Here is a 17,499-nt window from a genome sequence, read left to right on the forward strand (position 1 = left end):
CCTCCGGCCATTCTGGGCCCTCCAGAGTAGGTCAAAGGAGGCGTCTCATACCACCTCGAACCTCCACAAGGCACGCACACGTTTCCAGCCAAGATGACCCCCTTGTTGGGGTTACAGCCGAACAATTCACCTCTGGAGCAGACGTCCTATCACAGATGCAAATTCCGTCGCTGTTCTTCCGGCATCGAGCGCATTATCCCTTTCCGGCTCTGTGGAATCTTGTCGATTTACTGGTTTGTAGATAGCCTTAATTTTTTTTATTCAGCAACCGGCTGCCTTAAGTATGGACTGGCGTGTTCCCTGTTCCATACTCTGTGCCCTTTCAGCTTGCCCTTACTGTACCACGAGCATGTGTGAGGTTACACAAGTTGTGAACCAGAAAATACAGTCTTTGAAATGTTGGTGTGCGTATTGTTATTCCGAAAAAGGAGAGGCACTAACATTCTTATTCTTAGCATTCCACCATTCTGAACCCTCCCACCCCCAGCTTCTCCCCGGATACGGTCTATCTGCCGAGGTCAATCATCACTATCTTCGCTCGTCCTAGGCAAGACAGTTTTCGTCATGTATATCGCGCGATGTCAATTAGCTTAGGAATGCAGGCCAGGCAATGTTGTCTTCCATAGCTCAGTGAATGTCTGGGGTACTAAAGAGACTCAGAAGGTGGTATTCAGTTGCTTTTGTAGGCAATTTATGTTATGGCTTCATTCGGTCCGGTGGGTCTAGATGTTAGCATAAACAAGCGCTTCCAATCATTACCAAATTGCAAACGCTGACACGTGCTATGTTGTATGTTGTTATTAGTCAGGAAGATACTGTCGCTAGTTTATCAGGTAATAGTTTCTGTCGGCAACAACGCGTGTTGAGTGAAATCGACTGGGAAGGTCTGTATAGGAAAGGGTTGGGATGGTGCTGATATACATGAATTTCCTTGCAGGCAGATAATCACCCCATCAACCCAGGGAGAATGTAATGGTGTGTACTGACTTCCGAATAGAAAACCCTAATCTCCTTTTAAACCATAGTGGGGTCGCTCCTTCCTACTCATCTCTCAATTCTGTAATTATGCGGGGCGAACGCCGGATCTGGACACATAATGGCACACTTCAAACCCTTGAAGGGTACATGAAGCATACGTTGCGATAATACGCGGATTCCGTCTTCCGGAGTCTTCGCAACCTTGTTTTGGAGCCTCGGAGCGCAAAGGTAACATAATGGCAGGGTTCCCGCTCGTGGGGTCCCGTTATGCATTTATTGGACGATAACCTGGCGGCCCGGACCAGATATGGCAATGTGGCCGTCCAGAGAACCCTTGATAGGCTGCAGCTTTGGTGATAACAGAAAAAAAATCTCTTGGAACAGGGCCTCGTCATCCAAAAGATGCTTGACAGGAAACAACGAGTGGACACTGCCACTACGCTGCCTTAGCACTCCCCGCCCCATACGAGGGAAGGTCTTGACTGGCCTGTTATGGAAGAGGCGGATGAGGAAACCGGCTACTGCTGTGTCCTGCAGAACAGTCAGAAGGGATTTACCTAAGCGTTCCTGCCCTTTTAGAGCGTTTCTAAGTTGATTTAATTTGTATTTACGTTTGACCTGTTTGGAAACGCAGTAAAGAATTTCGTGTCAGTTTATGCTATTCGTTAGAACCGCAAAGGAATGAACAGGTTCACTCTTCCGTGATCACATTACCGCCAAGAAGCAGGAGGATTCTGGGAGCGTCAAGACGAACCGTCTTTTCACTGAATCTTGAATCATATACTGGGCGTTCTATCTGATTCCATGTGATGACATAGCTGCGGATAAGTGGGAACAAATTACAGTACGACTCATGTCTGCACGTCGGGCACCAACTGGTAGGGGGTGCTGGCTACCTCGCTGGCGGTTTCGCTGAATCCAAAAGTGGCAATTATGCTGCCGCAATTCTGTTGAGGCCTAAAATAGTATAGCGTGACTGCTTTGGCAGCGCGAGCGGTCAAACTATTTGCCGATTACCAGACCCACGGTTCGGTTGAAAACAACTCCCCTCAGCTCAGAACGAATTCTTGGAATTCCTCGTTAAAGAGAAGCTTAATTGCTCTAAAACCTGGTTGAATCTATTAACCGTGCTTCTGGCTATCGCCCAATACCCAGAAGTCATGGTTGGTGGGACTACTTGGCCAGTGTTGGGGATCCAGCCCCTGAACCACCTCGAGCATGCCACGCAAATCATAGCCGAGGCCACAGCACTGCTGGAGCTTGACAACACCAAACGCGCCAAATTACCAGCCCAGTCCCTGGAAGCCTTTCTGAATAGCGTGATCACACTAGCTAAGAAAACCCGAGAGCAACCTTCGGCACAGGAGATCTTGGGGAAACTAAACAGCTTGCAGCCGATCGCAGAGGACATCAACCTCATTAAAATTGCTGTCAACAATGTACTCGCGTCGCCCGCTCCCATGCCACCCAATGCAGCCACCCGAATCGCTTCCTGGGCGGATGTAGTCCGCTCGGGCACGCCCTCGTACCTGTCCACGCCGAATAGCAGAGCCTCCACAACCGCAAGCGCCAATGATAGGGAAACCGTAGTGAAACTCGATGCAAATTCCGCGGCCGTTCTCCGCAAGATTTCGCCGGAGGACCTCCGCAAATGAGTGAACGATGCCTTGGGATCACGGATAAACATGCTGGGGAAAGCCCCACGCGCCATAGTAGCAAAGCAGCTGAAAAGTGGCGATGTAGTACTCCCTACCACAACCACGGCAGAGGCGGACACGCTAAAGAGCAGGGAAGAAGAATGGGTCAAGGTCCTTGGGACAATTGCACGAGTGATTTAACCCACGTATGGAGTGATCGTCCACGGAGTACGCACCGACAAGGAATCAATCGATGCCGACAATCAAGACAGAGCTATTGAAAAGATCGAATCGGAGAACGCCGTACTCCATGAAAGGGCGAAGGTAGCCTACGTAGGGTGGTTGACCAAGGAAGGGAGAAGGAAAGCAGCCTCCTCCCTTGTCGCGGAATTCACGACAAAATACCACGCCAACCGGGTCATCCGAGAGGGACTGGTACTGAACGCGATCCACCACGATTGCGTCCTGTACGATCGGTCATGCTGGCTCAAGCAGTGCTATCGTTGCCACGAATATGGCCACAGCGGACCCCAGTGCGACGCCGAAGAGAGATGCGGATACTGCGCGGGAGCGCACAATACCAGGGAATGCATCGCGAGGGACGCTGACCCGAAACCCGCGCCCAAATGCGTGCTGTGTAAGGGTCAACACACTGCCTGGAGCAACGCTTGCCCGCGAAGACGGAGGAAGCGAGCAAGGATAGGGCAAGCCCGGAAGACCGGTCCTATCTTTCACTACGAATCAGACGAATCAAGACCAGCAGCTGCTGGAACCGCCACCGGCGGAGGCGTAGAGAGGCCTTCGAAACCGCTTGAGAGGGGAAGTGACCTAGTAAATTCGACCGATACGCCGACCCCGAGTCTGTCCGCTAGCCGATCTCATCAGTATGACCTCCGAAGGACTATCCAGCCATCAACACGCGCGGCAGAGGATGAATGGCAAACGGAACGTCGTAGACGACGAACACGATCGCCCCAGAAGGGTAGCCAGAGAGAAAGAAGCCGAAGCCCAAGGGCTAGTCAGGGCCGCTCAGCTCTGTCGGAAAGGCCTGTGAATGCCACCCTGGGAAGAGGGAATGCGCGCGACCAGGCAGTCCCGGGAGAGAAGATACAGACACTAGAGAACTTCTCCCAACTCACCCCCAGCCAACAATGAGCGCACGACCAACTCTGTCAATACTGCAGTACAATGTAATGAAGTCTCGGGACAAAGTCATGGCCGCATTGCTGCGAGACAGGAAAATCACAAGCTACGATGTGTTGGCTATCCAGGAGCCATGGCGGAACCCTTTCGTCCATGCAACCCACAATCCCATCCCTCAACATTTCGAAGTGGCCTACTATGATCACAGGAAGACTCGCGTCTGCTTCTTTGTAAACAAAAGGATCGCGAGACCTCACTAGATAGTCTCACACTACACACCAGGCCTCAGCCACTGGAGCTAAAGTGGGGTGCGCATGAGGAAACCATTATCATTCACAACGTCTACAACCCCGTCCCGAGCCTCGAACCCACTAACAGCGCCATAACAGCATTACAAGGGGTGCTAGGCCGGTGGAAAGACGCGGAACAAATTGTGGTAAGCGACTTCAACCTGCACCATACCTATTTGGGAGGACTCAGGGTGGAAACGCCAGACCCTGAGGCTGAAGAGGCCCTCCAGCTAATAGAAGAGTATCAGCTGGGCCTCCTATATGAGCCAGGAACGACCACGTTCAGGGTAAGGGACACGGAGACGACTATAGATCTTTCCCTGGCCACTCCAAGCTTACAAGACAGCCTTATCCGATGCCGCCCACGGGACGATCTAGACCACGACTCTGACCACATCCCCTTGGAAACTGTACTGGCCAAACCAAGTCGGAACAGAACAATCTCGGAACGGCGGAGTTGGGAACGCACGGATAGAGAGAAGCTCTACGTGAGATCGAGCCGCCATATGCCCACCACAACCGGTCTGATAACGGAAGAGGACATCGACAGTGCCACCAAAGGGATAGTGTCAGCTATTTTGACGGCCGTCCGAGGGTCAACGCCGAAATCACGAATTAGTCCACAGTCGACCCCGGGATGGACGAGAGAGTGTAAAGAGGCTCAGCAGCTCGCATGACAACTAAGACGACAGTACCAACGTAGACGAACACCTGAAGCCTGGGAAGCATACCGTAGAGCGAGAAACCATAAAGCAAGACTCATCAGAAAGACACTACGGGACTGCCACAAGAAAAAGAATCAAGGAAGCGACGAACTCCTCCGATGGCCTGTGGAAGCTGGCGAAATGAGCCTGGAACAGAGAGCCACGCGCGACATTCATACCACCACTCCAACGACCAGACGGACAAATGGGAACGGACGCAACCAGGAAACTAGAGCTGATTAGGGAAGCCTTCTTTCCGCCTCCCCCGGAAGTAGACCTCAAGGACATCAAGGGCTACAGATACCCAAGCCCGCGGTGCTTTCCACCGATCACACTCTTTGAAGTCAGCAAATCGAAAAAGCGTATGGAGTAAATCCCAATCCGAAACTGGTAACGGCCAAATTTAGCCCAAGCCGGGCCTGAACGCGGCCTCCTATATGTTTAGGAGCATGAAACATATGTCCTGAAACTTGTACATTCTGATAACACTAAACAATATCGGAAGGAACCAAAATAAACCTCTCGAGGCGAGTTGAAATTTCGCCGAAAATACCCTCGCCCTCACCTCTCCTAAGTACTAGCATCCTGTCTCATGCCTAGGGTGTTCAAATAATAAGACTAGCGAAAGGTTATCAAAGGATCATGCTTGTGAGACACAGTCACGCACTAGCTCAAATAGGACTATTGGCAATCCGTATCACTTCTGAGACGATGGTATCATCCCAGTCAGAAAGAAGATCTTCATCTTTTCCCTCTTCCGCTTCTGTTTTCCCACCCTTCTGATTGAAATCCCTCACGTGGGATTTGTGCTTGGTAGGTGTCATTGATAAATCCTTCTCGTAATCTTCCCATCTGCGCGATCCGCCCCTCATAAAATGCATGGTTTCTGGTCTTGACGACAAAAACGTATCATTAAGACCAGATGCAGGGCTGCCATTAACGAGAGATTTGGATGGCGTAGGGCTAGGCGACCGAGATGGTGTACAAACTATTCTCGGTTTCTTGGGGACTTGCCCGGAAGTCGAAAATAGTGAACGTTTCTTCGCCTGGGCCGAGAATGTGATTTGGCTCGGTTCGTTCCCGCTACTGGCCCTGTCTAGGGCAGGATGTACTTTTCTTGAACTGGTAACTGGCGTGAGGATCCCATATTGTCGGATATCTGACGTTCTTTTGGGTGTTGCAGGTTCTGAAGACGAAGAGAGTGGAAGCTTTATCTGAGGGAGTTTCTCGTCCCAGATGAAAATCCGGCACCGGTCTGCGCTTTTCCTCCCTCGTCTGCATGCCAAATCTTCGATATATTAGTTATTTCAGCTCAGTTCATGGGAGGTAGGCTAACATTTCTTCCCAAAATATGGGCTTTTCTTGTCACTCACTGTCGATTTGTACATCTTGAATCCGCACTTGCAAAGAAAATCTCCATCGCCGTCGATGCTTGCTCCTTTATAGTTAGACTGAAGAGTAGAAGTGGACATGTTGTAATTTCACTTCACTATAGGTTTTGATCTGTATGATTTGAGAAGATTCAGAGCAACTTAACTTGGCAAATGGCGTAGAATTGTGTTGTGGGCCTCAACCATAAGCCTCAGCGAAAGGCGGGGCATCATTAGCACTGTACGTTTCTAACGTCTACCGTACCACACAAGCTATGTCACTGCGGCAGTGGATGAAAGGAGCTTTCGGTTGCGGCCTGCCAGGCTGTCATCACAGGGGTCGGTGATCGCACCATTCTTGTACTGTATGGTAATTTGTCACAAGGTTCACTAAATAGTTCCCGTTCATTGTACCCCTTATACTATAGAGGAGATACACAACAACAGGGAATAGAAAATATAGGAAATGAACAGAGAGATGCAGTACCAAAGGCAAAGATTCTTAGTTACATATAGAAACCGGCCATTTATGCTCAAAGTTTTCCAGTTACTTGAATCTTAAATACTTCCTTGACATTCCTTTTGCTTTGATACCGCTTTCGGCGTGAAGAGATATAAGGCTAGAAGGATAGGATCCAACGCTGCCATGTGCGACCATTGTTGGGCGTTCCAAAGTTCATACTGGTGCATTGTCAGACATGGTTGGGCCGCAGTCTCGGGTATTTGGGGTGCGGACATCTGCTTCCCTGGCCAATTTTGCTCGGGATTTCTGTTCTCCACCTCCCCGGACGAGGAGGGCTCAATCCGGAGTGGATCTTTCCTGAGATACGCTAATATCTATCATCATATTCGGCGAACGTTAGGAAAATCCCGTGACGATTCTGTGAAACGAGGGCCTGCCTGTAAATACAGTAAACCCGGACCTTCCCGAACACCAAAAGTTGATGGCCTCAGACACTCACAAACTGACCTGGTCGTAGCCTGACGTGACCCAAAGGCGGACAACATGCGCCCACGCGTCCATGTGGGACCATATCAATGCCCCTGCAGATTCTCATGGCGTTTTACCCATTTGACGCATTTGACGCAATTTGAGCATGAGTAGTCGGTAAAACTCATTTCCCCACCCTCCCCAAATCACCCCCATGTTTTTACCAGCTTCACCTGCACTACCTCTGATCTGCAGGTCATCCAACTTTCCGAATCATTTAGGACAATTCAAAAGGCTGCAGCACCATCGCAGCCCATAGAATGCTTGGTCACGGCCAGCCTGGCCTTTCCGCCTCAACCATGCCGCTGGTCAAAGACAAGCCGACTTGGCAGTCCTAGTCCTTGATGGGCGGTGGGGTGGAATTAAATCATCGAAGTGACCGCGAGTTTCGTGCACCAGCGAGCAACTCCATGAAATCACCCCAATCCAATCTACCTGGTCATGATCGTAGAGCCGTCGCTAGCTTCAAAATTCGGCGCTGGATATTTGCCGCCCGTTCCGACCCACCGGGGTGGCCAGCTGGGCAATTCTGTCCCACATTCGACCTCCGAGCACTGGCGACAACCGTCTTTGGCGACCACGGGGTCACTATCGCAAAGCTCCCCACGAACCCAGGATCGGGACGTAGTCCTGTCGAATAGGTTACCAGTCCCGGCCAACTGGGCCCGTGAAGACCCATATTCCCGTTGTGCCCAGGGTTTTAGGAGGCCACCTCGTCATTGCGAGGTCCTCTACTTACGCAGTGACAGGACGGGTCGTCTTGAAGGGTCTCTCTTGCACTATTCACCACTCTACGGCTGGGATATGTCAAGCCGACTATGATCTGAACGGGCCTTGGCAGGCATGTTGGGCCGGCTAGCTCTTCGGATTGGACAACGGCCGAGGCGTGGGCTTGCTGACCGGAGTCGACCGAGGCAGATACAGTACCACGCGACATGACGTTTGATCGTGACAACCACGCTTTGATTGGATATAGAATGAATCGAATACCCCTACGTCATTTCCAGAGATGAAGGCATACTGCAAGTGAATCCGTTCCGACTGGCTATACATGTACCGTATATGATATATACCTTAATTTCATTACTCTGTATCAGGTTTTCTTGATTGGGTCCGCGCTTTACCTTCGAATTCGGCAAGAGAGAGACCGTCGACCAGAATACAAGTTCAGCTGCACTCAGAATGACTCCTAGAGCCCGGATCATCGTAGGACAAGAAAGTGCGTGACACCCTAGGTAGCACCAGGCTCCATGTGACATTGCTGTGGACGAATGAGACGGCATTGCGCCGGCTGGGTGTTTTTCCTTTGTCTCGTTAACCTGGGTCTCAAGCAGTCCTAGCTAACGGTGACTGGCACTCTCAAGCAAGGTTTATTGGGGCTTGTCTAGTCTATGTTTACATGGTTCGGAAGAGTGGCTTTCTCCTTGAGCAGTTTCATCCCACAGACCCCCGCTCCCCGTAGGATTTCTTGTTCGCTATCCAGATATACAGGTCCGCCCGCAACAGCATGCTATATTGTACTTAAAAGAGACGGATTTCCGAACCCTAAGTCCGAAAGCCTAATTTTATAACATTATTATTAATATCCGTACAAGAGCGCTTGTGTATTGGCTTCGATGTATGATAGGCTGACTAGATTGGTAACCGTCCCTAGATTAGCTTCCTGGGTTAGGATTCGAAAGCCAGTCTGTCTACAACAGAACATTATATGCACTTTCAGGCGCGTCGATAGGACCCGTAGGTTTTCTTATTCGGTTCTCGCATGTTCCTCGCTTCCAGATGTGGAGGCAGATCTCGCTTTATTGCACAATTTGTGGTTCTGGAGATACTGCCCCTAGAATGGGAGCGAAGAATCAAACATGACCTTCCGGATTACTCTACGGATAGATAAGGCCAGAACGAAAGGGTTGGTATCTCCATCTTTAGTGAGAACCCTTGGGCATCTCTATGCATCAGGCCGACCAGAACTGGTAGTTATAGGAACCAAAGGGTACCGATGGGCAACATATTCGCTGGTAACGTGTGCTCAAAACGGAATGTCTCTGTCATCGAGGTCCTTCCGTTGGAGAACAGAGAGATTGCCGCTGTATTCTCCTTGGTGAATACTGCCTCATAGAGCTAAGCGGTTATGCTCGTTGCAATGGGATTCCCCGGCTCTGCACTCTCTGAGTCACCTCACTCATACTTTGACATGTCATGCTGCTTTCAGCTATTATAGTCCGTGCTTTTACAACACCTTCTACTACTAATTAAGACCGCGATAGTAGTGATGTTCGGTATAAGCAGGTTTATTTCCCCTTCAGTGCCGGATACTTATGGACTAGTTACCAGCCGAATAATCCATTCTTTTTGAGGCCGTATGAAGTGATGCAGTTATAGCCGGTCTCCAATGAGGGTGCCTAGCCCCAGCCTAAGGACACAATATGGAGGTCGGACATACGCTAAATGAAATACTGTAAGTGGTCGCAATGACCTGCCAGAGCATTATGTATCCCGCAAAATAGCCCTAATTTCATCTCCACCAGTCCAATTCATTTCAACCAATTCCATTATGCTTGTCAATTGAGACGGGGTGCAGATAACAGTGCGATTAGGCCAGTCCCCTGGTGGTTCTAGCTGGGATCATCCACGCAGCGCTGGAAGGATGGCAAACCAATTTGCACCGCGAGTCATGGTCTTTACCTGCACGACGCAACACATGGGACGGATTGGGTTTTTTCTGCTTGCATATCATGGCCCTGGCCCTGGCCCTGGCTGTATGCCTGACGAGGTGTGACTTCCGGCGATGGAGCGAGTGATCTTCGACTGCGATCATTCTCATCTTGGTCCGGAGATGGGGCCGGCTGGAGTTCTGGCGCCGGCCTCTGCTGCGCTAAGCTATGTGGACCACTTTCGGTCACGGCGGCGTGTAGTCGCAGTCCCAGGTATCGTGTCCGACCGAAGCAGTTGCGACACTTCATAGTATCCAATGTCCACCATCAAGTGCGTACGTAGATCCTTTGCTTCAAAAAGGAGATTCAAACAGGAGACTCTCTGTGCTCCACGGGATAGTGAGTAATCGCTGTACTCACTGTCAACAGCCTTTATATACTGCGGACACTATGACGAACATTCGACAATAATAACCACCTTTGGCGCGTGAAATGTCCGCCGATCAGCCAACTGTAGGCTCCAAGAGCCATGTATAGGCTTGAGCTGACGATATCAAAACCATGCAGGGGTAGTGAAAAAAAATGCATGGCCTGGGTAGCATACGTATCTTGCGGGAAGCGCAAGGACCCCATACGTTTATCATCCTTCACTAAAAATTCACAGCCAGGTCGATAGATAAGCTTACTGTGGTCGTTACGTCCACCAGGCGTGGAGCCAATTGCTCGCGCCGGGCTTGACCGCCGCTGCACTGTTGGGTATGGGCAAAATGATCATCAATCAGAACACGGTGAATGGGAAATGTCAGTCACGTTGGGAAACCCGACAGAGGGCTTTCAGTGGATAGTGGCTAAATCGCATTCCGGGACCAAGGTCAGGCAAAGGCAATCTCCCCAGATGCGTTTATTTGAACGTGAGACGGAGTTGAGTTTGTACCATCGTATTCGCCGCATAAAAGGAGCTACTGCGTCGACTTCTGGGACCGAAAGTATCCACGACCTCTCCCCCATTCCAGCAAAGCGTTTACCAAATGAAATGAGAGACTTTAATGATCGGAGACGGCCAGTGAAGCGCAAGCGAAAAAATTGGGCGGTGATAAGTGTGTGACCAGACCGGCCTTTATCATTAACAGAAGGCAATCCAAAATCGGCAAATATACGTAGAGAGCATATTGGCTCGTGCTTTTGCGGACCTCTACTGGACGACGCATCTGATAAGGTAATCCAGAGATACTAGTTTACATGTTTGGTCGATTCTCTGTCCCTGTCTGCAGGCCATCAATATCCCCAACATCTCGAGAATGGTCATGCTGCTCATTAACTTGCGTTAGGTCCACTAATTGCCACGATAATAAATAAAGTTATAGTAGCCCTACTAAAAGGCCTAAGTAATCAGTGGAGGCTCAGAGCGCGTAGTCGCTCAAGACACCATACTAAGCATGAGATGCCAGCGGGCTTCAGGTGTCACCGGTATTAGCATCCCGGCCTCGATCTGAATATCACTGAGTCTCGGCTGGGCCGGAAACCTGCCCCTTACTCTCGGTATTTCATGTCTCATAGGCGGTGTGTATACTCTTGACATTGCAGAATCACCGCAGGTGAGCACTAGGCTTGAATGCTGCCATTCATCTTTGATAAACGCGTGGGGTGCCCCACTACGTGGAGACGCCGTACCTTATGGCATATGATGCTATATATGTATTCGAAAGTGCCTGGAACATTCCTGATACTGTTGATCGCAAGGCCCTAAACTAGGCCGGTCCACCCCCTTCGAAGTAAGGGCGTGAGACGCGCGCCGTGGGACGCAATGGGTAGGATCGCTCCCTTACAGTTGGCTGATTGTAGGTAGGAATGACTAGCGCTTGCATCGATCGGGCTGTGCTGCCCAAACAAATATATACAGTGACCAAGTAGGTCATACCACGTCAGTATGTTACTGTGAGCGAAGTATTAGGTGGAAGTGAGGGATGGGGCTGAGAGGGGATGTTTACGAAGATTAACTCGGAGTACCATAAATTGGCTATGTGCACCCGCGTTTCAAGCTATGTGAGTACATTCCATGTTGTATTTGGGTTCTCCAGACAAATTTCTGTTGCTTGGCAGTATGCCTTCTAAGAGCCTGACCTCGCCTTCTGTACCGATTGGCGCGCCCCTTGACACGCAAGCCGTTAAAGAACTCTTCAATCAGTTCAAGAGTCTAGCCTCCACGACGGGATATGATACTACTCTAGCGGTTTACGATGAAAATACTAAACTATACGGCCAGCTGAAGTCCAAAGACTCTGAGCTCGAAAACCTAAGGGGCGAAATAAACGAGCGAGAGCGAAAGAAGGAGACCGCGCTCAACGAAATGTTTGAAGCCATTGAGAAAGAGAAGGGTAGACACAAAGAAACAAAGGAGCAGGCTTTGTTGCTTCAAAAGACCATTGAGGACAAGGAGAAGCTCATTTCTGAGCGTGACAAGCGCATAGGTGAACTCGAGAAGCAAGTAAAGAAGCTTCAATTGGACAATACAAAGGAGAGGGGAAAGCTGGCAGATTCGCAGAAGGACGTCACCGCTCTCCAAAATGCCAAGAAAGAGAAAGAAGACACTATCGACAAAATGAAATCCGTAGGTGCTGACTTGAAAGAAAGACTCTCTACCTCCAAGAAGAGGGTCAAAGAGCTAGAGGAACAGGTTTCCATGCTTAAAGGAACACTAGCAACTACTCAAGGGCGCCTCACGAAGCTGGAGGGATTTGCCGCTGGGCATCATGAAGTGGATGAAGAGTCATTGTGAGTGCCATATTCATAGGATCGAAGATTCTATAGAAATCTAACATCTTCTAGGGTTGAAGGCTTTATTGGGCTCTGGGAGTTCGCTAAAACTGAGTTATACCCTCACCTGAACGTGGACTTTCCCAGCGAGACTCCGAGGGTAAGCCATCTTTCACTTCTCGGAACAATAGAATCAGAGGAAGCCTGACATAGCCCGAGGAAATCGGATGGCAGGATATTTCACCGTGGGACAGGCTCCGACATTGTGACTTAGTACGCGCTAATCAAGTCCCTCTTCCGTGTTCGAACACATCAGTGGCGAAACAGATGCGGTTTTCCGTCATCCTGGCTATTCTGGCAAGAGAGATAGCCAAACACATTTTCCAGCCAACGTACATCGCACCTATGGAAGATTACTTTGAGAAAGCCCTTTCCAACTTGGCCGCTACTAATAGCGAAAAAGAATCTTTTTGTCGATCGATTCTTCTTTCCATCGATCCGGAAACCCAGGCAAGGGTATGTCTCAAAAATGTTCAGAGTGTGGTTAAGAACGTCTCAGCATACCTGGATGAACTACTTCCAGAAGACCAACGCAATGCATTTCTTAAAAGCCTAAGCAAAGTTATACAAAGGGCTGTGGATATCTGGAAACCGGTTCAGCGCGCTCAACGGAGATATGTACCAGACTTTGAATCCCCGCACGCCGAAGACGAGTGGGAAGCCTTTACATTTCCTACTGACGAGAACCCCACTACAGAGACAAACGCCAATCAGAAAAACCCAAATAACTTCTCGTTAACTGTTTTCCCCCGCATATGTGTTATAGAGAACAACACATGCACTGCCTTTACAACTGTCATACTATTGAGTAGCTCGCATTATCCATGGACGGCTGCGGCAACCGAGATAAGCAAAGAGCCACCTAGTCCTACCATTGGACGAGTACTGAGCCTGTGGCGCAAAGGTTCAAATAACAGGAAAAATTTGCCTCTTGCGAATGGAGGTCCGACGAAGACGAGTAAGGCGTGAAGGATTGGGTGGTATCTGACTAAGCTGGGAGGAGCCGGGGGCGGTATGTGGAGGCGAAGCATACCAGTGTCATTGTAATCGAATTAACGATCTATTAAAGTGCAAAGTGCAAAAGGTCTCTTTGGAGTGAGAGATAGGTGTTTAATCTCCAGTGGACGTTCTCTATCAAGAACATGTATGCGTACAAAACTATGGAACTCCATTGACCTCACGCTGCTCTCGGACTCCGGGAAGGACTACATCAGAATTCAAGTAGAAAATTTCATATTCGTATTACTGCCATAACTGCAAGATTATACTGAAGGACAACTGAACCCGTCTTACATTTCAATTGATGTGCTCGTGGTTGGTATACCACATCTGCCAAAGTACAGCGAGTGCGTACTAAACCATTAGCGTAGCTAAAAGCCCAAAAGTGGGAAAATAAAAGATGCATTTGATGCTTTTGGGAGATGGGCTTTTTCAGACAGTCGAGATCGATTTCAGCCATGCCTTTCTTACTTTTGCACTTTGAGCGATTGCGGAGACTGATCAGTCATGATGCTGGGAGCGAGGCGCATAATTAGTAACCCGATGTGTGATGACACAGTTACCGTCCATGTCTCACAAACATAGAAGCCAGCGGACTCGCTCTCACAATCGGGTTATTTCAATTTTAGGATAGCCTTTAATCCCCACTGTAGTCGGCAAGGTATTCATCCGTGAGCTCTACCTTTGACCCTTGTTACGCCGATGGTTATGACTGTTTTGCCTCCAAAAACATGCCAGAAGCCAACATCAAGATATCTCGACAGAACGACAACATTAACAAAGTAACCCTGTCTGGTGAGTGCAGCCGAGTAATCTACCTTTACTTTCCGTCAGTTTTCGCAAGTTGATGATTGGCTTCCCAGAGACTAGACAAATACTGCCAAGCAATCAGTACGCCCCAGTACTACATCTTGTTCCAGCAATATTGCGCTCATCGTGTTGATCAGCCTTCACTTTTCCAATAAGCCATACCATATCCTTGGGCCTGATTAAGCACATTGTCAGTAGTCCATGTTGCTGAGACCTCCAAGCCGCAAACGAAATGCTTTATGCAGAACGGATTTGGTATAGCTGATACTCCCCTAATGTGCAGGGAGTATTGACCATTATCCGAATCCCGCTGGATACTGAAGGAGGTGTTTGATATGGTTGGAGCGGCACCTCATATCTCCTTTGAGCACCTAAAGCTCCCCAGGAAAGTAATAGTGTTTACAGTGAGTGAGCTTACATGAAGAGATATAGTCATACCCTACCTATCGCCTATAGCAGGGGGGGGGGGGGGTCGGTGTATAAGTACCCTACTATTACTACTACTATTACTACTACTATTACTACTACTACTACTACTACTACTACTACTACTACTACTACTACTACTACTACTACTACTACTACTACTACTACTACTACTACTACTACTACTACTACTACTACTACTGTGCGTGTGTGTGCCAGTTGTGTTATTTCCTACGTGTAGTTTTCTGTAACGGAAACAGTGATTGTCATAGAGTGTATACAGTCCTGTATGTCTTTGGTCCGTTAAGGCTATAGTTTCTGTTTATAATCAAGACGAAGTGCACGGAAGTAGACATGTTTCTTCTGGCTTCAAGGTTCCCGCTCTGAACTATTTGCTACTGCCGAGCTGAACAGAATGTCAAAATAGCACAGAAACCGCTATCATCATTATGGATGATTGCATTATCATGTATATCACCTTGAGAGAACACTCTTCCCACCGTCAAGTGTAAGCCGCTGCCGAATTCTGACCCGGAGATTGCCATGTCCGAGGCGACATAATGTGGCCTTCCCGTTGCTGTCGCAGGAGCTTGCTTCAACAACCATACTGGGTGAGAACAATATAGCCTCTCCCACTTGTAAATTTACGATCTCCTCAAAAAGAGAAAGTTGTGAAACCGCTTCCGTGTCATGGTTGTCCGTCTTCGATCCACCGAAAGGACTTTCCAACGCTCCTGCCAGATGTTTGTGCAGAGTACGCAGCCATTCCGGGAAGTTAATCGATGCACAATGGTAGTTGAACAAAGATTCAAAAGGGTTGTGGAGACTGCGGGTTCCTGGGTAGAAATGATCATTCGGACCCCCAGATGCCGCTGCAGTCGGACAGCGGACAGAAGTGTTTCAGTGAAGCCTCGAGCCTCGAGAGAACTATTCATGTACTGCTAACCGTCAGTGTCTGTCCGGCAAGAAAAAATGGATTGCTGGAGTACGCGTAGAACCTTATGAGCCTCGTCCAGAGCTAAAACTCTGCCAATTTCTGGATCTTGCTCCAGGAATATTCCCAAGCAGATGTTGAATAGAGAAGAAGCGGTTTCGGGAGAGATGCACGGACAAGACAAATCTACCACCGTTAACCGGCGCGCCTAGCGTACAGTAGTCTTGTTAGTCATTTGAATCATGCTAACGAAGCTCTACTATACAGAAACTCTTCGACGCTAACCTTCGGCTTCCAGTCAATGCCTTTGGAAGCAGCTTTCTTCTTGCCAGAAATAGGTAGAGTCTGCAACTGAGGCATGAAGCTTTCTAGCATCTCCAGCCGTTGCTTCAATGGCTCGAGCTGGGCAGGGGTCAAATTCGAGTCCAGCACTTTTTTCTTGAAGGTGCAATAGTCAAACCCCGTATGTGTTGCCTGCTGCTCCATACGCATTTCCCGGAGAATACGTTTGACGGTGTGCATGTAGAGCGGCATGGGGCCATCATCCTGCCCCACTGCCATAAGATCTAGCATTCGCTTTGTATTGAGATTTTTCTGATCAATCTCTAAAGCAGATACCGCGATATTCAACCTCGAATAGGCTCCCTCGACGCAACGTTAGAATTCGATGATAGTTGAAAGCAGTCCTCTGAAAGGCATTACAGACCTTGATGGCGTGGAGATTGGTCGGGGCACATAAGACTCGCACCTCAATATCGGGGTGTGAGGATAGAAAGGCTGCTTCACAGGGCGATCCCATCGTGTCACTGATGAAGGTATCGTAATGAAAGACGATTCCTGTCAGGGGATTTCGCAACTGCCCGGCTTTGGATGGAATCAGGCAGCTTTCCAATATGCAGGACAATGTATGGCTCTTCCTGGAGCCCTGGGAACCACATATGAATGTGCTTGAGGGAGGAGTGATATTAAAGAACACACGAGGGTCTTCGGTCATGACAGAGGGACTTCCTTCTATGACCCTTGCTAACAGGCCAAATTAAGTTACTTTCCCGTCCACTTTTTAAGCTAAAGGTAGATACGAATCTGGTTGTAAAATGACTGGCCGAGAAAGTAGCTGACTAAAGGAAGATGCTAGGGGCTGTGGAAAATCCGTCATGTGGAATGTTAAAGAACTCCAAAAAGGCCACTACGCAGTGTAGCGGATCCTGAAGTAATGCACCCTGCCCGGTACACTTGATGCACATTAACCACTATATAACAGTTTCATTTTCTTACATATCCATATAGTGGTATAGCTTCAGTTGGACCACATACTAGTACATCTAGTCTACGGCGAAAACGTTGAAAAGGTGGTCTTCGTAGAAGAACATTTTATGACTTTTTGTATGGGTTGGTCGAGATAGGGCAACTGATAGGGCAGCAGCGAACCTGTGGGACTTGATATCATGCACACATTTGATATTTACATTAGCGGCGCAGCTTCATAGTTATGGTCAGAGTGAATGCCATGGTATAGGTCGTCGGGACTACTTACAGTAGAATCTGAGGCGAACCTGGTACAACAATACATTCTCAACCTGGTGTCTCAGTTTACTGCAGGCCGCAGCATTTACCCTAAAAGGTAATTAGAGCGCCATGGTTTTCTTAACACCAAAAGGGGAAAGGTTTGACTGGACTACGTACACCGCGCACGTGCATAAAACCAGAGTGGACTTCCGTCAATTGGCGTTGCGCTGCGCCAGCCAGGCTTGA

At 49.0% G+C, this 17,499-nt stretch overlaps 4 protein-coding genes across 4 annotated transcripts; 2 read left to right on the forward strand and 2 right to left on the reverse strand.

Annotated features, from left to right (window-relative positions):
- Window positions 1–2,138: 2,138 nt before the first annotated feature.
- On the forward strand, window positions 2,139–2,633 carry AKAW2_50414S (uncharacterized protein; the record flags this gene model as incomplete). The annotated part of the gene is made up of 1 exon (XM_041690230.1): window positions 2,139–2,633. The coding sequence occupies one exon, from the start codon at window positions 2,139–2,141 to the stop codon at window positions 2,631–2,633; it is 495 nt and encodes a 164-aa protein (XP_041543835.1).
- Window positions 2,634–5,423: 2,790 nt separating this feature from the next.
- AKAW2_50415A (uncharacterized protein) lies at window positions 5,424–6,224 on the reverse strand (the record flags this gene model as incomplete). Its single annotated transcript, XM_041690231.1, has 2 exons — window positions 5,424–6,040; window positions 6,089–6,224. 2 exons carry the CDS (start codon window positions 6,222–6,224, stop codon window positions 5,424–5,426), a joined length of 753 nt encoding a protein of 250 aa, XP_041543836.1.
- Window positions 6,225–11,820: 5,596 nt separating this feature from the next.
- AKAW2_50416S (uncharacterized protein) lies at window positions 11,821–13,547 on the forward strand (the record flags this gene model as incomplete). Its single annotated transcript, XM_041690232.1, has 3 exons — window positions 11,821–12,536; window positions 12,591–12,678; window positions 12,753–13,547. The coding sequence occupies 3 exons, from the start codon at window positions 11,821–11,823 to the stop codon at window positions 13,545–13,547; spliced, it is 1,599 nt and encodes a 532-aa protein (XP_041543837.1).
- Window positions 13,548–15,457: 1,910 nt separating this feature from the next.
- On the reverse strand, window positions 15,458–16,741 carry AKAW2_50417A (uncharacterized protein; the record flags this gene model as incomplete). The annotated part of the gene is made up of 4 exons (XM_041690233.1): window positions 15,458–15,751; window positions 15,812–15,955; window positions 16,033–16,392; window positions 16,454–16,741. 4 exons carry the CDS (start codon window positions 16,739–16,741, stop codon window positions 15,458–15,460), a joined length of 1,086 nt encoding a protein of 361 aa, XP_041543838.1.
- Window positions 16,742–17,499: the final 758 nt, after the last annotated feature.

This window comes from Aspergillus luchuensis, chromosome 5 (genome assembly GCF_016861625.1).
Source record: "Aspergillus luchuensis IFO 4308 DNA, chromosome 5, nearly complete sequence".
NCBI classification, from domain to species: domain Eukaryota; kingdom Fungi; phylum Ascomycota; class Eurotiomycetes; order Eurotiales; family Aspergillaceae; genus Aspergillus; species Aspergillus luchuensis.